This window comes from Leopardus geoffroyi, chromosome C2 (assembly GCF_018350155.1).
Source record: "Leopardus geoffroyi isolate Oge1 chromosome C2, O.geoffroyi_Oge1_pat1.0, whole genome shotgun sequence".
Classification (NCBI taxonomy): Eukaryota; Metazoa; Chordata; class Mammalia; order Carnivora; family Felidae; genus Leopardus; species Leopardus geoffroyi.
Genome location: NC_059333.1, coordinates 45,405,500 through 45,430,883, shown reverse-complemented (window position 1 = coordinate 45,430,883; position 25,384 = coordinate 45,405,500). Strand labels below are relative to the sequence as shown.

Below are 25,384 nucleotides of genomic sequence, written 5' to 3'. Positions count from 1 at the left end.
AGATACCTATCTCTACATTGAAAATGCAAAGAAATCATAAAAACTCTTAATGGTGAAATTACATTTTTAAGGGTTGCTGTTACAGTTTTGATGATGGCACTAAGGAGCAGTGGAAGACTTCTTACAGTCCTTAAAATCATATCAATTATATGATCACATACTATACCTATATATAAAATCTTTCCCTAGTAGGCCATTTACTAGTCAAATGTCCTGGTTTATCATTTCCAACATTTCAGTCCTTCACTTTCTTTTAAACTCATACATTTAAAATCTCTATGCCTCTGATACTAAGGGAAAATATGCCTCCTTTTAAATCCCTAAAAAAATTCTCTGAATGCAGTTTCAAATGCTAAGACTGACAAAAATCCCAGAAAGTGATGGCACTAACTGCTTAACTAACCCAAATTCTGCCCTTTAGATAATACACTATTGGAACAAAGGTGATAAAGAATGTCTAATTCATAGATACATGATATAGCAGTTAAGAAAGCAAGTATCTATTAAAATGTGACTATTGTTTGTGATTAATGAAAGATAGGAAAGGCTGATTGCTTGATTCTTGGCCTCTAATGTTCTAGATCTCAGTGAACTTATCCTGGTCCTCGTAAGTCTGATTTTCAATGATCTCCTGCCTTGTCATTTTCTGATTTTTCTTCCCTAACAATCTAAGTTTATGATATTTAGGAGTAATGATACTTTGGAGTTTATGCTCCTTACCTTTTCTGTATATATTGTAATAACTGTTAGGGTCTCTCACCCTAGTCAGACTGTATTTCAGAAAACCTGCCTATTAGATAGGCAATGGAGGTACAGGACTTAATGTATTTTGTGAAAAGGTCAAGAATTCAGTATATACATATTTTCAGTTTGTAGGAATGCAGATGATGGAATCCATGAGCCTAGTATAGTAGTATCAACCATAAACTGTGTTAATAGTTTGAATACTAGCTGATCAAAACCTATTTCGAAATGAACTATAAAAGAACAGCTTTCTGTGCTAAACAAACATGTACGTAGCACCTACTATGTGCTAGGTATTGTTCTTAGCACTTTTCAGCTATTAACTTATTTAATCATTGTAACTACAGAATGAGTTACATACTGTTATTAATAACAGTACTGTTATTATCACTATGCATGAGATAACTGAGGCGAAGAGAATTTGCCCAAGGTCACATAGTCACGAAGTACCAACACTGAGAATCATGCACAGATAATTTGACTCAAAGATGGTGAGCTTAAATACACTATGCTAAGTCTTTGTTATATCATCACACATAAGTCCTTAAGGAAGTAACACAGAGAAGCCTTGAGAGGGGAGCCTCCTAGGGCTTGACTAGGGAGATCTGACTAAAGCTTTCACCTCTTTTAGGAGGGTCTTCTCTTTCAATTTTTGATGCCAACCTCTATGACATTCTCTAAAACTCTGCCCAACAATAACCAGTATCAAACCTTTCTCTGCTTCTGCTTGGATAGCTGTGACTAGCATTGTCACAATGAGCGCCGGGTGATGTATGGCATTGTGGAATCACTATATTGCACCCCTAAAACTAATGTAACACAGTATGTTAACTATACTGGAATTAAAATGAAATGAAATGAAATGAAATGAAATGAAATGAAATGAAATGAAATAAAATAAATCCATCATGAACAAGACATTAATAAAGATGGCAAAAGATCAGACAATTACAGTTCCCTGGCAAATGATATCTACTGATTAAAATGAAATTAAAACATACAAAAGATAAAAAAATAAAAACATATAAACATAATATATATACCAAGGATAAAATAGGAAATATCTTTAAAAGAAATAACCCTTAAAAACATAAACACAAAGCTGATAAGTACACATCTCTGATTCAATGACTGACTTGTTTATCAGCTTCATAGACCGTGTTGCATCCAATATTTATTTCTTTAACCAGACTCTGACTCCAAAGAACTGCAAGTCTACCCTGCTACCTTACTGAAGGGTATTCCTTCAATTTGTCAATTGTCTATTTATGGCCTCCTAAGAATAAAAAGAAAAATTATCCTCTATCACTCACCTACAAAGTTCCACCCAGTTTCCAATACAGGTTTTGAGAAATACTTGCCTAGCAGTACTGTACCCATATGAAATACCACCATTTACCTAAGTTGAAGTATGCTGTCCACAATATAATAATATACAGTAACCATGCAAGGAGGTTTTTTGTGTATAGTAACAGCAAGATTTTCCTACTAAAAACTATTTCCATAATTAGATAAGAAAAATATATTTTGAATTTTCCTCTTCCTATTTATTAAGTTAAAATATATTCCAATGAAAAAATGCCAAGTAGTAATCTCCCAGGCTACAATTTTCTGAAGAAAATGGTCACTCAGTATTCACAATCAGAAGGCAAAATTTACATCTGCTAATGAATGTGTTACATTTTTATTAAATGGGTTCTATACAAATATTTTATATTAAAGTCTGTAGTAATGAAGATAAATCTACAAACTGCATCAGTTAAAAGAAATGGGACATCACCATCGTCTCTAAGGGATATTTAACATTATATAATTCTCAATCTATTTTTGCCTTTATGGAATTGCATAAAATAAGCAATAGTTTGGCACCAATTCATCAAACAGAAGGGCAAATTTTCACTATAATATCTTATTTATGTATTTAACAAGACTTTTATAGCTATCTAAGAGGTGACATTTTACTTTTGCATAGCTTAGCAATGCATTAATAGGCTTCATTTTACTTTTTAAATGTAAACTATATTTCACAATACTTTATAATAAAAGAGTACAAATAATTTAAAACTCTCAGTGCATGCATTAAAATAACCTTCACATTTAAATTTAATATTCTATTGGTTTCAACCCCAAAACTGGAGAGAATGTGAGAGGTGAAATGTGGACAAACCAAAAAATACCTTCCCTTAAAGACAAATGTCAAGGAAAACTAGAACTTTTCTGCAAAACAATAGCACAATGACTTTAAAAGTTCTGTCTGAAAGCCCCACCGCTCCCCAACACACATAGTAAACTTGATGGTCCTAAATTGATGTGCCTTAAAATGGGTAAGGGTGAAGCAAAGAACAAGTTTTGCTTATAAATTCTTGGGTAGCCTTAAACTGCTTTAACCTCCTAAGGACAGACTAAGGTTCGGGAAAATTTTCAGGGTCTCAGACCAGCACTGGGATTTGCATGTCATGGGTCAACGTGAATTCTGAGGAATAAACACTTTCTTTGCAGGCAGATGAAAAGCAATTATGCTGAGAAGAAAGAGAAACTTTCTTCTTCATTGCTATCAAAGACAAAAAACACTGTTGCTACAGGATTTTGTATATCTTTTTAAAAAACAATTTAGAATAAAGGGACCAAAAGGATTGAAAACAGCATTTCCAAATGCAAAATGTGTAGACTTACTGGTACATGCCATGGAAGGTGGGTCTTTTTCAGCTCGGAAGTAACCTTTTTCACACTGACAGACAGAAGTTGCTTCCATGTAAGTTAAACTGTGTGGAGGGCACTTAGAACATTTTGTGTTCCCAGCAAATGCTTTATAGAATCCTGGTCTGCAAGCTGTAAAAACAGGAAAAATAATCTTTGTTATTATTCCTAGAGTTCATTTGCACATGTACAACATACTTTAATTTATATACACTTTAATCTCAGAGTTCTGGGTCACACATATACAGAAGAGTCAATATATGGTAACATTTAATGAAATTAGTTATTCAAAATTAGTAATATAATGGTAACTTCACATTTCAGCTCAGGATGCTAATTTTAGAAAGCATACCTGAAACAAACATATACAAAATAAATTGTCTACCAGAGCATAGGGATGTCCTTAAACTGGCAGTAAGGGAAATGATTTTGTGTAGTTCTCGGAGATAGCACTAAATAACATTGAATCACACTGTTTAAAATGTATTTGCATTCTGTTTCTTCTTCAGTCCTTCTGAGTACTAAAGGAAAAAGTCCTAGTGTGGTGCTGGTAGATCTTAATATGTGCCCTATTGGTGCTTTTTATTTTTTTAACAAAAGGAAAGCTGGCCTTATGTTCAGAGTTTAGCAAGATCTACCTATAGTTTGATAACATTGTTTTATTTTTATCATGCTTGTTTTTATTTTTTTTTTTAATTTTTTTAATGTTTATTTATTTTTGAGACAGAGACACAGCATGAGCAGGTAAGGGGCAGAGACAGAGGGAGGCACAGAATGTGAAGCAGGCTCCAGGCTCTGAGCTGTCAGCACAGAGCCCAATGTGGGGCTCAAACCCACGAACTGTGAGATCATGACCTGAGCCGAAGTCAGACGCTTAACCGACTGAGCCACCCAGGCGCCCCATGTTTGTTTTTATTTTTTATGGCAAAATTTTTTTCTGTTTATTATACTGAAATACATTCATTTAAAAATTTTTAACTAATTTCGAAAGTAGGTAGACAAAATATTAAGTAAATAAAGTATATGTATTATACACATATGGCAAGAACCATGAAAATGTAACCAAATAAGTAAATTAAAAAAAATTTTTTTTACATTTATTTATTATTGAGAGACAGAGAGAGACAGAGCACAAGCAGGGGAGGGGCCGAGAGATGGGGAGACACAGAATGTGAAGCAGGCTCGAGGCTCCATGCTGTCAGCACAGAGCCCAATGTGAGGCTCGAACTCACGGACTGTGAGATCATGACCTGAGCTAAAGTCAGACGCTCAACCAACTGAGCCACCCAGGTGCTCCCAAATAAGTAAATTAAAAAAAATCACTATGTGATGAAATATTTTATTGGACCTCATTTGCTCTTTGCTTATTAAATCCATGTTGTCGTTTACAGTGTACATGTTCACAGGAATGGAGGCTCTAAAAAAAGGATTCTATGCTAGTTTTGCCGTCAAGGTCCTGAAGGAGGAGCGGGTAGTCTTAGTTGTTTCTGGTCTCAAACAAACCACGGCTGATTAGTTTCTAAATTAACACTGTTAGGGGCACCTGGGTGGTTCAGTCGGTTGAGCCTCCAGCTTAGGCTCAGGTCATGATATTGCGGTTTATGAGTTCAAGCCCCACATCGGGCTCTCTGCTGTCAGCACAGAGTCCCTTCGGATCTTCTGTACCCCTCTCTCTGCCCCTTCCCTGCTTGTGATCTTTCAAAATTAAACATTAAAATATTTATATATAAACACTGCTAAACAAAATAAAGTAAGAATAATGTATTATGTGTTTTAAAAATGTTTTAAAAACTTTTTTTAATCCAATTCATTTTCACAAAATCCTCTTTTTAGAAATACACAAGAATCTTAACAATAACCTCTTAATAAGGTTTCCGCTTATATATTCAGGAGAGAAAGAAAAAAATGCCACTTATTTTTTTTAGGTAAATTTAATGAATCCCCCCAAAATAACTATGTGTCTTTCTCTAGGTACATTTTGATGAATATTCCTACAGATCTAAATGACTGCAATTCAACTTATACCAGTAGTATACTATGCACCAGTGACTCATCCTCTAGGAGGGCGTAAACCACAAGATGTGCATGTACGTGCACACACACACGCATTTGTTGTAAATGGATTATTTTGGATAGTTAATGTTTCGTTTTACAATAACATTTATCATAAATTACCTAGCAATTCAATAGAAGTAAAATGATCAATTCTGTAGAGTAAAATTACTATTAAAAATTTGGTTATTCACTATCAATGAAGCTCTAAGTGGTGATACATAATAAATATCAACCACAGTCTATTCTCTAACTAGCTGATAAATTAATACTATGTCACTAATCAATAAAAACACTGTATCATTAAAATATTTCTCTAAGCCTGTCAAAATTTAGACTATGTAAATAATATATAATTAACCCCTAACATAATATATAATATAATATATGTAAATAATATATAATTAACCCTGGATCCAGCTTGAGGGTTAACCATCCTGTTACCTCTTTCGTTTTTTATTTCTTTTGAGAGAGAGAGAGAAGAGAGAGAATGAGGAAAGGCACATATGAGCGGGGGAGGAATAGAGAGAAGAAAAGAGAATCCCAAGCAGGTTCAATGCTATCAGGGCAGAGCTCCATGCTGGGCTCGAACTCACAAACTGTGAAATCATGACCTGAGCCAAAACCAGACCCAGGTGCCTAACCAACTGAGCCATCCAGGGGCGCCTCTGTTACTCTTTTCAACAGCACCATGACATGTACTTGTGTAATGGCTGAAGGCTCTAAAGGACAGACTGGTAACACTGATTATCATACTGTAGGTGTTCAATACATTTTCTTTTTTTTGCACTGAATTGAACAGGGTGTGAGTACTCTGTTAACTGAGTCTGCAAGAGCAGACGATTATACATTTCTACTTAGTGCATGTTCTGATCATAGTATAATTCATCTCACCAAAAATTTAGGGTTTTGTTTTTTGTTTTTTTGCTTTACTATAAGAGATGGAAGAAGTGAGTAAAGATATAGAAAGTGATTTAACTGCAGCTCAAAACTAATTATTCTAATACCTCCAGATGAGCTGGCTATAAAACAAATCTTTTCCACTTGAAATTATTATCCACATGAAGTTGAAAATTTTATCACCACAAAAAATACAAATACAAGTTGGATATTGGTACTGCCACTCTCAAACTTATCTCTCATTTGAATACACATAAAAATTTCCTTTAAAAATTTTAAAACGTTGAACTTATAAAAATACATTTGAATTATTAAAATATTACTCACCTTAATATTAAGGTTTCATATAATATTTCATTTAAAAACAATGGATAATGCTGTTAAAAATGTTAGAAAGCCATTGTTCCAGGGAGTCACATTCTCTTTATGTAGTATGCAGTAATGGCACACAACATATACTTCTCTTTTAGCTTGAATCATATTAGATTATAACTACTTTGTGACAATTATCACCTCAATTTCTTGTAACTGCCACAAGCCAGACATGGGCATATATCCATAATGCTTAGCATATTTCAAGTATATATTTAGTTTTTACAGAGGTTTGAAAAATTTAATGAGTAAATGAATAAATAATTCACTAATGTCTAGTATGAAATTACTAGAACTCTAAATGTAATAAACATTCTATATATTTATTCAGTTAGTGATTCTAGATTTTGTTTGTATTTCTGTTACAAATGAGATATCAGTACCTAAGTCTTAAGAACTTTTAAATTGTTTTCTTCTTCTCTATCACTTTTTAATTTATCTATTTATAGGGAATGTAAAATTCATTTCCAAAAACAAACCACTGTAGATAAGAGCATTTTCCAATGTATGTCAGTACTGCATGTGTTTGATATTTCTATTAATTTGTAAGAGCTGTTTATTAGCAATATTACAGTTATACCTATTGTTTTTATGTACATTTTTCTATCCATTTTATGACTTTGTGCATAAAAAGAAAGATAATAATCCCATTCATTATAGCATCAAGAACAATGAAATACGTTGGAATAAATTCAACCAAGACGTGAAAGAAATTCTTTCTTTGATGAAAGAAACTGAAGAAGACACAAATGAAATGATATCCCATGTTCATGGATCAGAAGAATTAATTGTTAAAATGTCCATACTACCCAAAGTCATTTATGTATCCAATGCAAGTCCTATCAAAATTCTAATGACATTTTCCACAGATACAGAAAAAAAATTCCTAAAATCCATATGGAACGACAACAACCACAACAACAAACCCTCTAACAGCCAAAGCAATTTGGAAACAAACAAACAAACAAACAAAACTGGAGGCATCACACTCCCTGATTCCAAACTATAATGAAAGCTATAGTCATCAAAGCAGTCAGTTACTGGCATAAGAATACAAACAGACCAATGGAACAGAACAGAGGGACCAGAAATAAATTCTTTCATATATGGTCAACTAATCTTTGACAAGGGAACCAAGAATATGCAATAGGGAAAGGATACTATTTTCAATAAATTGTATTGGGAAAACTAGAAACCACAAAGAGAAGAAAGAAATTGGATCCCTATCTCGCACCACTCACAAAAATTAACTTGAAATAGCTTAAAGATATATTAAATATAAGACCTGGAACTTTAAAACTCCTAGAAGAAATAATAGGGAAAAGCTCCCTGATGTTGGTTTTAGCAAAGATTTTTTGGATAGGACAACAAAAGCAGAAGCAACAAAAGTAAAAATCAACAAATAGGACTACATTAAACTTAAATGCTTCTGCACACCAAAAGAAACAAGCAACAAAATGAAAAGGCAAAACATCTATTTGATAAGATGTTAATATTCTAAATTTATAAAGAATACATGCAACTCAACAACAAAAAAGTAATTGGATTAAAAAACGACTATAGGAACTGAATAGACATTTCCCCCAAAAAGACATCCAAATGGCCAACGGACACATGAAAAGATGCTCAACATCATTAACCACCAGAAAAACGCAAATCAAAACCATAATGAGATATTACTTCATATTTGCTAGAATGGCTATTATCAAAGAGACAAAAAATAACAAGTGTTAGTGAGGCTGTGGAGAAAAAGGAACTCTTCTGCATTGTTGATGGGAACATAAATTATTTAAGCCACTATGGGAAACAGTATAGTTTCTCAAAAAATTAATAGAATTACCATATGATCCAGTAATCCCACTTCTGAGTATTTATCCAAAGGAAATGAAAACAGGGTATCAAAAAGATAACTGCACTCTCGTATTTATTGCAGCATTATTCACAACAGCCAAGATACAGAAACAACCTAAGTGCTTTTCAACAGATGAATGGATAAAGAAGTTCTATAATGATTCTATTTTTTAGTTTCCTTCCATAATATTATAACCTTATTATGTAAATCTGTATTTCTTGTACTACTGCATTCATCTCATCTGCTTGCCTCTGCTTTCTCCTTGCTCAAATCTGTGCCATAGTTACTACCAGTTACATTACTAAATCGCAGAGATGACCATGCTGCTGTCTATTGTCAAAAAAGTAGGAGTTGGCAAACATTGCCCTTTGGCCAAATCTGTCCTAGCCCTTGGTTTGGTAAAGCTTGTGAGCTAAGAATAGCTTATGGATTTTTAAATGATTACATAGGTACATGGTAACATTGATTTTGACTCTTGGCCTGCAAAGCCTAAAATGTATACCACCTGGCCCTTTACGGAACATGTTTGTTAACACCTGGTCTCTAGCATAAAGTCCAAACTCAGTGTATTTAAATTGCTTCAGAGTTGAGCTCACACCTGTTTTTCCAAACTCAACTTCCACTGTTACATAAATTTTAGACTTCTTCTCCCCACACACACCATATTATTTTTAACAGTTTTATTATGGTGTACTTGACATGAAAAAACCTGCAGGTACATGTAAAGGGAACAAATGGAAGAATTTTGACTTATGTATACAACTATGAATATTTAACTGCAACCAAGATAGTGAACATATACATTCAACTCCAAAAGTTTCCTTGCATCCCTTTATTTTCACCTATTTGCATTTTTATATTTATTTTATTTATTTTAAAGATTTTATTATTAAGTAATCTCTATACCCAACGTGGGTCCCAAACTTAAAACCCCAAGGATCAAGAGTCACATGTTCTACTGACTGAGCCAGGCAGGTGCCCTGGATTTTTATATTTAAAGTATATGTCCTGCAGGTAGCACTTTTCTGGGTCATGCTTTTTTTTTTTTAATTCTAATCTGACTTCTTTCTTTTAATTGAGATGTTTAGTGTATTTACATTTAATGTACTTACTGACATTACTAGATTTAAGTCTATCTTGCTACTTTTTCCCCATTTGTCCCATCTGTTCTTTGTTCCGTTTTCTTCTTCTTTTTTTTTTTTTTAAATAACTGCATGCTTTTTACAATCTCATTTAACCTCCTTTGTTGGTTTATTTGCTCATGAGCAAACTCAGGGGAACACTCATGGGAATGTCTGCAGCTCTCTGGAGCTCTCTTTTAGGGAAGCACTCTCCTTTTTCATACTTTGTTTTGTGAAATCTAGCTGTTTGGGTCTACATGGACTCTCAGATCTGTCTTCTTAATTTTTTTCAACGTTTATTTATTTTTGGGACAGAGAGAGACAGAGCATGAACGGGGGAAGGGCAGAGAGAGAGGGAGACACAGAATCCGAAACAGGCTCCAGGCTCTGAGCCATCAGCCCAGAGCCCGACGCGGGGCTCGAACTCACGGACAGCGAGATCGTGACCTGGCTGAAGTCGGACGCCCAACCGACTGCACCACCCAGGCGCCCCTCAGATCTGTCTTCTTAAGCCACAGAAGGAGTCTACTGGCTTCTATCAGGGTCCCTCCTCCCTGTACCACGGCCTGGAAACTCTCTCAAGACACTAAATGGGATAGTTGTACGGCTCTCCTCTTTTATCTTTTTTATTTCCCATCTCTCAGGGATCACAATCTTTCATAATCTGATATATTGTCTTAAAACGATTTTTTCATATATTTTATGTGTCTTCTAGGTTTCTTTCAGGCAACAGATGTTACTAAATCTTGGCTGCAAGTAAAAATCAAACTGCTTTAATCATTTTGAATTATTTTTCTGTCTTCATATTTCTCTGTTTTATAATGTTTTTATCCTAAATTCACCTAGTTAGTTTCTCAAAGACATACCTGAAAAACTTACCTTAAAGTACAATGCAATACAACTACCATCTACCAGATTGCCTAAGGTGAAAAAGACACACAATACTAAGTGTTGGTGAGGATATGGAGCAACATGAGCTCTCTCATACGTTGTTGAAGGAGTTTTAATTGGTACTACCACTTTGGGAAACTGTTTGGCAGTATTTACAATAGATGAACATAGATATATCTTTTGACATAACAATCCTACTCCTAGGTATATACCCAACAGAATAGCACAAAGTGAAAGTAGCTTCTATACCATTAGACAGGCATACCAAATCTATTGCCAGGTGAGTCATCACTCTTCCATTCGATTTTAATTTCTGTAATTTTGTTAACTTGTTGACCTTTTTCACCTGGGGTATTTTCTACTCCTTTCATCCCTTACTTTGTCCTTGTTGCTGTAACTTCTATGTTCCCTTACTCATTTTAATGAAATATCCTGAGGGAATGGAAGTAAACTGATATGTTCAATCAACTATGCTTAACAAATAAGTTTACACTTTAGTAAATTTCTAATCATGTAATTAGAGTATATATAATTTAAAATAATCAAATTACAATCAGGCCATTATTTATGAAATATTTGTTTAAATGTTTCCATGTGCCTACTTATAAAGATAGCAACAGTGCTGGAAGAATAAATGCAATGTAATTTGATAATGGTAGATCTATAAAATGCAAAATATATAAGTATTCTCATAAAATTATATAATAAATAATCTAAGTTAAAACATAAGTTGAACATAAGTTCAAAAATATGTTGATAATTTGAGGAATTTTAAATGTTTGCTCAAAATAATAAGAGATTTCATACATATTATAAGGTACAAATAATTTTTACAAAAAGCATGTATTAAAGGCACATTCTATATGAGTATAGTTACTGAAATACTGCTAATATTAATGAAGTATGTACCCTGCAATGCAATTTCCCTTATAAATTTTTGAAATTTCATTGTCTTTTATTCCTAAAATACAGTTTGAAAGTACTTTCTCTCTCTCTCTCTCTCTCTCTCTCTCTCTCACACACACACACACACACACGCACATTCATGCTAAAACATGAATGTCTTAAACAAACATCAAGCAATGTACGAACTGTTTTATAACTAAAACAAAATCAAGCAATGTACGAACTGTTTTATACATACATTATGTTAAAAAAGGAATGGTGAGGCTATACATAGCTAGCAATGTTTTGGGGATTTATCTTCATTATCAGAGAACTCTAAGACAAAGGACCAAAAGAAATCCTAGTTGGCATATCATGCAGTTCTCACCATTTGATGAAATATTGAATTGCATCTTGTGTGACAGAAACTGATGTTAATATAATTGACTCCCTTTCTCTCATCAGTGTTCAATAGTCTGTAAGTTTAGATAATCCTGAATGACTTATCAGTAAAATATGTGATCTTCATCATTTCTCAAAACATTAGAATTCATGAATTTAAGAAACTGGGATAGGGAATATCATCACTCCTTTCTTAGATGCTGTTCTGCAGTTATGAAAATTAAATTTTGCTATCATGTAAGCAGAGAAGGCAGGAAAGATTGGGGAATTAAAAACTAAAAAGAAAAGAAAACAAAAACCTAAAATCTAAGGGTAAATAACCATGGATATTTTGCTTCTTTAATCTATTAATAACAATCCAAGGAAAATCTCAAGACCAAATGCAAATCTATTAGTAATAAACTTGTAGGTTGTGCTTCAAAATGTTCAGTCTAACCTTCCTTATAGGGGACTACCATAAAGTCCTCATAAGATGAGGTATATAAAATTGCCCTGTTACTAATTCCAATTTCTAACTTCCATCAAAGAAATTTCTAAAGTGGACTTTCTCTTGAATAAACAAATAGAAAAAACAAAATACCTACAAAACTATATTGTAGGTTACATAACTTTTATCCTAAAGAATCAGAGGAAGGGGCTTTGGGTTCTGAAAAGGATGGAATAAGCAAACTGTGTCCTCTTTCTCTTGCTTATCTACAAAATCTGAGCACGCTATACCTAGCAGATATTTGAGGACTCTGAAAAGTAAGTTGAAGCAGGTATATTGGAGAAGATCAAAATATGCAGTACTTCTGAGTTGGTGATGAGTTCACCATCTTTCTCTCCCTCTCTCCCTTCCCTCCCCCCTGCCTCCCCCAACACTTGGAGCCTAAACTTAATGGACTGAACACCAAAAGTTGGCACCAGGTCACAGACAGAGGTCCAGGACAAGCCTGCTCATCATGGTTTTGGGAGTGGGAAACACAAATCCTAATGTTCAGGAGAGAATGTGAAAATCTGTTCCTCCTTTGCTTCTCTTTCTTTTTTCCCTTCTCTCCTGCCTATCCCTCACATAATCATGTGGTGGTGGTGGTGGTGGTGATGGTGGCCAGTAATGACAGTCCACAGGAGCCAAAATTCCTAAGAAGGGAAAACCTCCTCTTCATTCACTGAAACTGTAGTTCAGAGAGGGTAGTGTCAACTCCCATTGATTGCATTCCTTTTTCTCTCTGCCATCATCTCACTTGGCCCTGGATGCATATCCAGTTGATGAAGTGCACACAGAGTGGAGTACATAAAGATTCAGCCAGCCTTGTAGCCAAGAGACCTTGATGAGGAGCCATAGTGAACCAGAGAGTACTGGGAAGAGTGTGGAGAGACTGCAGCTTGAGACATCAGTCCCATAGGCTTGTTTATGAACTCCTGGGCTTGCTTCCAAACTGCACGTATGGGGATGGGATTCTATTTAACATACCAAAGACTGAGAACTGAACCAAAAGACCACTAGTGACTTTGGTCTCAGACTAGCAATAAGATTTTGAACTTCTGGTTAGGTAAAAAACCTAGAAACTAAATAGTATTTTTTTTAACTATATGACATAGTAACTTATAAAATAAAACGATACACACAGGCAAATCCACACAAGTTGCCATTAACAAGCATAAAGTGGCTATATCAGATCTTTGTTTTATCTTCCACCATTTTTCTCATTCTTAGATTTATAATTTATATGTTAAAGATGATTTGAAAAAGCATATTCCTTCAAGAGATGCATAATTGTCAACAACAGGGCATTACTTGGAAAGTCAAGTCAGAAATACTTTAGTAGTCTGAGGCTTGTGACATGCACAGTTAAAATTCTAAAGATGTAAGGTACTTACATCTAAAGAGTAAGGTAGTGGGGGTATGGAGACCAAAAGGTTTATATTAGCAGTTTTTTTGTGATTGGATACAATTTTAATTTTTATTACCATTTATCACCAGTTTGAAAGCAATCTGGTAATAACACTGGCACAATATTAAAAGCTAACCATATTTTTTTTAAATACAGATCACCATTTCAGTGTTCTAATATTCATCTTCTAATATAATTTTTAATTAATTTGTTACTCTCAGGTATATTTTAGTCTTAAACTTAAGCCTTATTAATTAAACATTATTAATACAACTTCCTCCATATTTAGCACTACTTTTAAAAATGTGTTTGTTGCATCAGTCATATTTCCAGATATTCTGAAATGAGATGCCATTTAACTTTTTCTTCCCTCATCAGAGATTCTTATTCTTATTTCACTATTTTTTCTAGACATCTAACTGTAATGACAGTTTCTAACTTTTTCTTCAACATTCCTTTCTTTTATACTCCTTAAGCCAACCTAAATTTACTTTTATGAATAAGAAAAGCCATCCCCACAGAGAACATACCCAATGATTCACTGTAATATATAGTAGTAATAATAGCTACAGCAAAACTATTTATAGTTACTGAGCATTAAGAATGAGCCAGATAACTGTGAAACACATTTTGTACACAATTTTTTAGGTATGCTTATAAAAATTAGTTACAAAGGATAATAAAGAATGTGGCCTTTGGAGCTAGATTATTTGGCTTTGAGTTATGTTCTTGTATTTTACCAATTCTGTCACTTCAGGCAACTTATTTTTCTGTGCATCATTTTCCTTGTCTGGAAAATGGGGATAAATGATAGCACTGAACTCAGAGGTTGTTGTGAGAATTTGAATTAATATGTATAAAGTGATCAGAAGGGTGCCCAGCACATTACTACTTTGATGAGAAAACTGAAGTTAAGTGATATTAAGTAACTTGCTAAGGCAGATAGTATTTTCCAGAAACAGCCTCAACAATTCCTCCCACTCTCCCATTCTTCTGACAATGTCTCATGGGCGCCCTTCCCACAAAAAGTTCCTTTCAGGTCCATGTTCCCCATCTCCTGAATCTGGATGTGTTTGTGACTAGTGGGAGTCTATGTGACTTCCTAGGCTAGGTCATAAAAAGTGAGAGCTGTTTCTTCCTTTTGGGATACTTACATTTAGAAACTGGCCACCACGACAAGAGGAAGGCCAAGCAGCCATGGAGAGGACCATGTGGAGAACTGAGGCCCTTGGCCAACGGCTCTGGCTCAGCACCCAGCTGACAACCAGTACTGTCTTGCCAGCCAGGTGAGTGAGCTCCCTGTAATGTAGATTCTCCAGGTCCTTGTATAACCACCTCAGCAAATGCTGTATAAAGCAGAGATGAGCTGTCTTTGCTAAACTTTGTCAAATTTCATATTTAATGATAGTTGCTATTTTAAGGCAGTAACTTTTGGGGATATTTTCTTATGACACACTAACTGGAAGACTTGCTTAAGGTCATATGGTAGGAGAATCAAAGTTAAAACCCAAGTCCTTTCTAATCTGTAATCTGAGTTCTCATCATAGAGTATATTGGTTACTCATTATATCTGGAACATATCTATTCTGTAATCTAGAGCAGTGAGGGAGTGAACTACAACTTTTAAAGGACAACTAGTGATGGTGTTTGAATTATAAATAACTGCTGTAATAAAAAATCACTCTTTTGTAGGATTTAATTGACAGATAACAGTTTTAACTAATGGTTTTATGTCTTCGTACACATCTTTTTTCGTAAGAAGCAAAACAAGTATAGCTTTTTTTCTCAGACCATTAGAAATAAAAATGTATTTCACAACTTTTATCATAAAATTCTTTTGTGACAACCTCATTTTATGGAAAAAATAAGCAAGGCATTTTATCTTTCAAGCTAGAATTAAAGAACAGACGCATAATAAAATGGCTTGTATGCATACATGATTTGAACATTCTGAGCAAACTCACTCATCACCGCTCTATGTCTCAAGTACTCTGACACTTTAAAGTTTGTGAAGTTTGACAACCATATCTGCTTCTGGCTTAGCAACAAACTTACAATCCATTCTTCAATCTGACAATCGTGAATGTCCCGTTGTCATGTATTTGTGGCATTTCTGTAGCTGAATAGCGCAGAAAAGTAACATTATTGAATTATACACTGTAAAAATTTTACTAATAAGAAAAGCATACATTCTTTTTATAGAGTTACTAATCATATTGATAATTGATATAATAATCACAATTTATAATCCGCTGTGTTTTACAAACATCATTCTACTTAAGTCTTATAAAAACCCAAAGATGTAGGTATTAGCATTTTCATCTTATAAATGAGGCGATAAAGGCTTTAACGGTTGCTCAAGCTTATATGAGCAAACCAGTATTTGAAACTGGGCCTCTCTGATTCTTTAGCCCAAACATTGTTAGGGACAATACCTTGTCATTATGTGAATATTCATATATGTACACAAATATGCACATACACCTATATATGTATATAGGCAGATATAGGAACATACATAAAGATATTCCTGGCAATACTTACACATATTTATCTCCTCCTAAATAACCTACAATTGTGATCATCATTTGCATTCCACATTTTGGCACCTGTTATTTCTTATTTCGTGACAGAACTATGTTGTAAATAACATAACAACTTACGTTATATATGCTATTGCATTGGGACAATACTGCAGATATAGCAAAAGCTCAAATATAAGCCTTACAGATTAACTTTATACATACTTAATATACTTGCTAGTCAAAGTTATATGAGAATATTATAGAATAAAGCTTGGCAGAGTAGACACTCAAAATATTCACTACCTTCTCTTCTTAAAAACTGTGAAGATAAAGTACTACAGTAGGATTTAAACTTGATAAGCTTTTTCATTGAGTTCACCTTCTTCATTGATAAATATTCAGATAATATCTGCTTTTCCATAGAAGCTTGAAATGGTTACTTATACCACTAGTTGAAATGTGAATGGGTGTTTTCAATGTAGTTCCACCATAAGTACCCTCTACAGTAAAACTCTATCTAGTGCTTGAATTTCATAATTATACTTTCACAGTTTTACTTTGCATTCAGTATCACAATGGTTGCATGTTGAATAACAACTAATGGGTTACTGAACAGTAGTTACTTTATCACATTTCTATTACCATTTTAAAATAAGCTATCAAAACCTTGGTTTACATTTCTTGGAGTTCTCTGAAATACTGAATTGAAGGAAACTGGAAAAGCATCCAGTTTCAAGTACAACTAGAGTACTTACACTGATCCAGCATGGTTTAGATATAACAGATTCTCACGGATCATGAGGGCACATTCAAGTGTGAAATACTGCATGTAGCAACAGCAGAAACTCAAGATTCAGAACCTCCAATACATTGCTTGCAAAAGCTCTACATGGTTATATAATCAACAGAAACTATGATATGCAGATTTTACAGATGTGATGTTTCTGACAAGAATATGGTCTCTTAATTTGGTTCATATCTAGTTCCAGCATGAAGAGCCATTCTATATATTAATGCCATTGACCTGAACCTGAATTTCCAAGTGACAATTTTACACCCAGGCAGATCATCTGTAACCTGGTGCTTGGATAAATCCAATTTTCATAACAAGCAGGAGCTTTCCTGAAACACCAGTTATAGCATTTCATGAACCCATATAAAGTGTTTCTATTGGACAATTTGGAACTAAAAGAGGCAGTTTTCAATTTTAGCTATAAATCCCATTAATCAGAAGTTGTATACTTATAAAATCTTGTGTAAATCTTTTATATCTGGGCATGTGTAAATATTTTAAACACAGTGGAGTAATTCTTAGCAAATCTTTCTTTATGCAACTCCAAACTCTCTAATTAATCTATTTTATACATATGTAGATCAGATTTCCTCAAATTGGATCATACTCTAAATACCTAGGCAAAATAGGTGTTAGGCCAAAAACATTTCATTATCAACTTAAGCCAATTTGTGTCTCATGTCTATTCCAAGTGCATATTACACAGGCCTCCATTAAAAGAGGTATTTGTTTTGCAGTGCTTTGATTATCTAGGGCCACCTCAACACCAGTATATGAGCACTTGTGAGAAGAAACTAACTCTGTGTTGAAATTCTCATTCTCTAATAGTGTTTATTATATATTAGGTACTCAATAAATATTTGCTAAATGAATGACTAAAAAAAATCTGTGGTCTTTGATATTCTTTGGCTTACGAAATCAATGTTTAAATATACAGTAAATATTACTAAATTATAAGTATTCTGATACAACTTGTCTAAGTAGGCAGGAACACTTGCAAAAGATACCTGGAATTAACATAAAATTTTACTATACCTGCTATCAAAGAAATATATTCAAGCACTATTTAAAAAACTAATCCTAAATTGTTATCCAGGCTTTTATTTTGAAGCCTACAATTTTATAACTTTTGTCTCAAATTGCTGTATTGACAAATATATTCAGCTTCCATGTTTGACTGCATATTTTAATTTGAATGCATGTGTAATTTTCCCTTTTTGCACCTTTGCAAACATGAAAATTAATATAAAAATAACAGTGCTATTGCAAAAATCATTTAGCTGATACTGCATTTTCAAGTACAATCACCTTTGATTATTCTCAAGTGGAACAACTTTGGTAAATGCATAATTGACTACAGTTACTATTCACTCAGCATATAATAGAGAAGTCGTGGGTAGAGATTGTGTAAGATGCAGTGAAGAGGTAATGAATATACACCTCAAGTTATATGAGAATATTAGACACTACATGATTAAATACCTCATAAATGGCAGGGATAATAAATGCCTGGAGTTTCAAGAAGAAACATGTTAATATGGAGTGCTGTACCTAAAATCAGCCTAGTGATGTGGCATTTTAACTGGTCCTTTTCTGTGAAAGGTAAAATGGGAAAAAAGAATGAGAAAAAAAGACATAAAGATGAAAGTAAGTATCACAAGTTCCTAAATCACAGAGGAAACCAGCTTGGATAAAATAAAGATTTGACAGTGGAAAAGGAGATAGAAAGTAGTTAATGGAGGATGATGATCAGGAGTCTTATAAAATAGCTTAAAAAATTCATATTGGGGTGCATGGAAGGCTCAATTGGTTGAACATCCAACTATTGATTTATACTCAGGTCATGATCCCAGGGTACTGGGACTAAGCCCCACATGGGGCTCCATGCTGAGCATACAGCCTGCTTAAGATTCTCTTTCTCTCTCTCTCTCTCTCTCCCTCTGCCCCCTCCCCTGCTCATGCTCTCTCTAATTAAAAAAAAAAATACATATTTACATTGAAGAACACAAGTTTAAACTGGAATCTACTTAAAATAAACAAACACACAAACAAACAAACAAACTTGAATCTGCTGACAGCATACCAAATCTACTAAAGAAGTCTGGGATAAGAGACCAAGTAGGAGACAAAGGGATTGATCCTGAGAAGAAATATTCAACAACAAAGCAGGTGGTGGTAAAAGAGGAAAAAGTGACACTATGAAAAAGATAACTTTTAAAATGATATGGAAACAAACAAGGTAGAGATTAAGTACAGTTTAAAAATACCTATTAAATATATTTAATATACTTACTGATGTTAAACTCTATATGATTGTGGACAGGGTTTGCAGCTTTTGACACAGAAATATTATATTCAAATCCCACTGGTTAAAATACATTGCCTTAGGTTTATTTTGGTTAATTATTTAACCCCTGCAAGTCTGAATTTACTCATCTGTAAAATGGAGATGAAAACAGATCTACCTGTTGGTATGATGCACAATATAATGTGTATAATGGATTTAGTTGATACCTAGCTATTATGAGCAATGGATGAAGGCTAGATCCATGTTTTAACATCAATCAGTCCATATACGTTCATACTGCCAAGAAAGAAACTCTCCTGTATTCTAAATAGTCAGGAAGACAGATGTAATGGCCAAAGATGCCAGTCATGTATTTCATAGATGAATTTCCATTTTCCAATAAATGGAATTTTAAATGCATAGTATGCAACTATAACTATACTTAATGAATATATTCTACCTTATATAATCAAAAAAAGCACTTTAGGATTTAACAAACTTATGTTTAAGCTTTGCAATGTCTGATTTTATCCAAATATTCATACTCAATATTTTTAACTTTTATATTCCTTCAAAGTAAAAGATAAAAAGAAACTAAATTTTAAACATGGATTAGGTTTGCTTTGTGGAAAAAAGGTAATTCAGGAGAAAGAAGTCTTTCTACATTTTCCAACTCAGAAGAATAAAAGTTTTTGTTTGAGACAAGTGAATTTAATTTTGTGGTAACCTAATTCATTGTTTGAAGTAAGTCTAAGATTTACAATAGAGTTATATACATATATATTGCTCAATTTTACATGTACTTTTAAGAAAAATATAAGCCTGGTAGATAGCTCTACCAAATATCCAACAAAAATTTCTTCTCTTTCCCTCTTATTTTTTAGGAAGATGATCTCTTCTAAACCACTCTAATCAAGTTGTCTTAAAGATTAGTAGGGGAAACCTACCTACTGTAAGTGAATCCACTTGAAACCTATTCTAATGTGAATCCACTCAATAAACATACACTGTGTGCTAGTTTATTCAATTATTTCTGCTAAGTGCATAAAAAGGCTTTGGGTGATAAAATCTCCTTTTAATTTCTTCAAAATTCCTTTTATGGAATTTAAGGGTCTTCTTCTTTTTCTCATAATGATGGAGAATAATTTATCGTAGGAATTCAGGAACTGCTTCTCTATATTAAATTCTCAAGAATACAGGCCTTCCTGGGGCACCTCGGTGGCTCAGTTTGTTAAGCGTCCAACTTAAGCGTCCCACTCTTGATTTCAGCTCAGGTTACAATCTCATGGCCCTGAAATCAAAACCTATGTCAGGATCCTCGAAGGGCATGGAGCCTGCTTAAGATTCTCTCTCTCTCTCTCTCTCTCTCTCCCCCTCCCACCCCCTGCCTTCTTCCCTTCTCCCCTGGTTTCAGGTGAACTCTTTCTCTAAAAAGAAAAAAGAAAAAAAGAAAGAAAGAAAGAAAGAAAGAAAGAAAGAAAGAAAGAAAGAAAGAAAGAAAGGAAGGAAGGAAGGAAGGAAGGAAGGAAGGAGAGGGAGGGGAGGGGAGGGGAGGGGAGGGGAGGGAAGGGAAAGGAAAGGAAAGGAAAGGAAAGGAAAGGAAAGGAAAGGAAAGGAAAGGAAAGGAAAGGAAAGGAGAAAAAAAAGAATACAGGCCTTCCTTTATCAATTTCAGATATAATGTAACATTTAGGGCATAAACCCTAGTGCCAGATAAGTTGGATTAAAAGCTTGACCCATCCACTTATTAACTATGTGACCTAAGCAAAGTTAACTTCTCTGTGTCTCATTTTCTCATCTATGAAATAGTTGTAAAAACAGCTCTTATCTTATAAGGGTATCTTGATAATTTAATTGAGTCAACATTTTTAAAGCAGTATCCCACACACAGTAAGTGCTAGGTAATGATTCTCTTATATATGATTTTATCTAACCATGTAAAGTATCTTTATATTTTGGGACCTTAACATATAAGAAATGAATTATGATTTAGAAAATGGTTATCTATTAATACATAAGGCAAATATTTTATAATTTCACGATTTCTTAAATAAAACAGCATCAGCTTTCATATGAATAATACTTTTTTCAAAGTTCTAGACTGTTTCCAAGGTTTAAAATGGTCTATAATTTGATGAGAAAATTATTTAAAACACACAATTATATACACTTTTACCATGCATCTCTCACGCATAATGTTTCAAAGCAAAAGACTAAGTGGGACTATAAAATGTTTAAGCTATTAGTGACTATAGAGATAATCTTCTTCCACAGCACTCTTGTTCTACAAAGCAGACAGAATGTTAGAAAGATACAGCTCATTCCTCAGAATTTCACCTTGGGACAGTAACAGAGCTGGACTTAGAACATAAGCCTTCTGACTCCCTGGATTTCCTGGAGGAAAGATTTCCTCAATACCACAATCATGCATCAGGTCTCTACACCTTAAATATTTCATTAGCTTTCTATTATCTCTTTCCTTCTCCTTGGAGTATCATAATCAGAGTCACCTGTAGTATTTTTGAAGTAGAGACACTACGATTTTGTTCAGAATTGGGTATGATGACTAGTTTTGTGGCAACTTTCCTACTCTTATGAACAATCTGTATAAACATCAAATGTCTTAAGTGGTTTCCTATCTTTGCCTTCAGCTGGTAAATCACTACCTCATTCTTGTGGCTCTAACTCCTAAAAGATGCTGTATCTGTCTCTTTATCTCCAAGTCCACATCACCATCATCTTTTGCCTAAATGGTTACAACGATTCTTCTACTTTTGCACCCACGACCTTAAAATATAGTTTTGACACTATAGTCAGAGTGATCTTTTAAAAATGTACATCAGAGGGGCGCCTGGGTGGCTCAGTCGGTTGAGCGTCTGACTTCGGCTCAGGTCATGATCTCTCAGTTCGTGAGTTCGAGCCCCGCGTTGGGCTCTGTGCTGACAGCTCAGAGCCTGGAGCCTGCTTCAGATTCTGTGTCTCCCTCTCTCTGCCCCTTCCCCACTCATGCTCTTCTCTCTGTCTCTCAAAAATGAATAAGCATTAAAAAAAATTTAAAAATGTACATCAGAGTTTACAGGCATAGACTTTAGAGTACAATATTTCACCTTACTACTTGAATCCTCTAATTGCTAGAATTACAGTTTGAATAAAATCTAAATTACTTATACCGCTTAAAGGGCAGTTCTGTAAGATCTGGCCCCTGCCTACCTCTCCAATCCCTCTCCTCTACCCTCATTTTGTTCCAGTCATACTGGCCCTCTTACTCCTTCTGAAATACACCAAAGATATTTGTGCTTTAGACTTAATCCTCTAACTAGTCTGTATCATATCATGTGTTCTTATGCTCTGCATAGTATTAACTACAAGTTGAATTTATTTTGTTCATTTATTAGTTTTTATTGCTATTCTTGAGAGCAGGAAACATTATTCTTATTTATGACTTATCCCTTGTCCCTAGAACAGAAGTTGCCAAAAGGAGTTTATTCAATAAGTATTTGTTGAATGAGTGACTGTGACTCTTATGGTCAATATAGGTTCAACTATCTTCCAGGTCAATTATCAGTACATTGCTACCACTATTTACTGGAGAAATATATTCCTTAATATTGTTTCTCCAATATATACCTTCAGGATGCCCCTAGCAGAACTTGGACCTTGGATTTCTTCAAAGTGCTCTTGATCAATTTCAACAATTTCTCTCTTAGGTCTACAATAACCATGATCTTTGTTCACAGAAAGAGAGCCTATTTTGAGCATCATAAAGGAGTTTCTTGCATGAAGAGTATATATAAGAGTTCTGTCTAAGGGGTAATATTCATTTATGTCTCTAGCCTTTCAGTAATTTTCCTTACTTCATAAAACGCAATTTTCTCCATTACTCTGTCAACTCCTTGAGGCTTCTTCTTTTGCTTGCATGGAACCCTCAGATGTAAAATCAACATAGTCAGCATGTTTGGTTATGTGTGTACCCATTAGCGTGCCTAGTTACAGTAACTTGCCAACGATGAGCAATCAAAAATTATGAGCTAGTGATGAAGATTCTGGTCCTTATGTGCCTGTGTGCCAGTATTAATTCAGGCAGTGAGGAATTTATGTCTTCACTGGGTATTGGGTATTGGGAAATATAAGGGCTATGTGTTGCTGCATATAACAGCACTTTCTTAATTAAGATTGGAAGCCAGAATTAGCTTTACTCAATATGTATCATTGCCTTACAGATGAGAACACTGAGGCAGTGCAGCATGATGAAAGATGCCAGCAGTTTAATTACAATATCTTAGTGTTATATGAAAAAGATCATTCTGTTCCTTATACCTGAAAAAAAGAGGTTATTAAATTATTGAAAAGAACTTAATAGTCGCTTTCGGCAGGTTTTCAAGTATATTTCCTAATTAAATAATATTTTTGGACATGTTTACTTTTCTTTAATAGTAAATAATGCCACAATGGTTGTACATTTTTTATTTTTACTAGGAGGTAAGCTAATGTGAATCAGGAGACCTGCACAGTGTATAGAGGATAAAAGTACCTGAATTAACAATTCAAGTTTTTGTAAATATTATTAATAGATTTAAGGCTTCAAGTAAATTTTCATTTTCCTATATGAAAAATAATGACTATGAAAAATAATTTAAATAATTTATAAAATACTTAAGATTAAAGAAACATACAAAACCAATGCTGATCAAATATTCCCCAGGACAATTTTTCAGTGTTGTCATTTTTATAGATGTGTTTCATGAGTAAACTATTTCAGTGATCTGCATTAAGAGACTTTAGAGAAAGTGACAAGGGTTACTGCTTGATAATTTATTAGAGGAAATGAAATTCTCATTTACTGAATTCTATAAAATATATCTTGATATCTTGTACACACTCATGTTGAAATGCAGTACAAATGTCTAAGTGATAAATTAGCTTTTGTTTGTTTGGTTATTGAAAAATAGATAACATTCACAAACTGAGCAATTAGACATGTTTTCTTCTATTTCCTAAGATGCAATTTGATTATAATTCATGTGTAATTTCTGAACCACAGTACCTTAGGCTTTTTGCCAAATGATTCCAACTTAAACCAGCCATTATACTTTGGCCTAATTAAAAAATAAACTGCATGGAACTCTCAGATTTTCACATCTGCCCTATCTCTGCCTCCAGCAGGCAATCAAAACTGTGTCCACACTAGCCTTGTATTAGATGTTTATGAATATACTATTTCAACCATTAAACTGCAGACTCCTGGAATGCAAAGAATATGCCATATTCATCTTTGTATCCTCTTACACCCAACAGAGGGTCTGCTAAATGGTCTGCTGAGCACTAGTAAACTTTCAGTAAATATCTATTGAATTAAATTGGATGAGAGGACTGAGAAATTATACTAAGAATCTGGGTAATGGGACTGTCAGTCACTGTGTAATTAAGCAGTACAAGGGAAAATGCTGAGTGTGCATGCTTACATTGCTGGAGGGAAAGCAGGCACAAAGGCCACCAGATTGAAAGCATTACAGGACAGAAACATGTAATTCACTGAGCACTTAATATGTATCAAGTATGCGGTGAAACACCATACATTCACCATCTCATTCAATCAATCACAGCCAATTTATAAGATAGGAAGGATTTATCTCACTGCAATATACATGAGAACCTTGAAGCAATATGGTGTGATGGTTAAGACTTAAACGCATTCTGCTTTCAGAACTTGAGTTTGATTCCTGGTTTTGCCAATTAAAACCACTCTGTAGCACTGACACAGATAGAGGCCTAGATGGCAATTGGGAAATATTTCTCAAAATGTAAAACAACATTTTTTGACATCACTATCAAATTTCTATTATTCCTCTTATATTTGAATGATAGCCTGGTATTTAAGACCCTTCACATTTTTTTTAATGTTTATTTATTTTTGAGAGAGAGGGAGAGCACAAGCAGGGGAGGGGCAGAGAGAGGGAGACACAGAATCTGTAGCAGGCTCCAGGTTCCA

The 25,384-nt window shown here is 34.2% G+C and overlaps 1 protein-coding gene across 7 annotated transcripts in view; it reads right to left on the bottom strand.

The window, feature by feature from the left end:
- EPHA6 (EPH receptor A6) overlaps positions 1-25,384 on the bottom strand; it is an 868,006-nt gene that overhangs the window by 493,604 nt on the left and 349,018 nt on the right. For all 7 annotated transcript variants that reach the window (XM_045501713.1, XM_045501716.1, XM_045501714.1 and 4 more), the window contains one exon: positions 3,418-3,573. In XM_045501713.1, the coding sequence (XP_045357669.1) occupies positions 3,418-3,573 (156 nt within the window). The remainder of the gene's footprint in view (positions 1-3,417; positions 3,574-25,384) is intronic.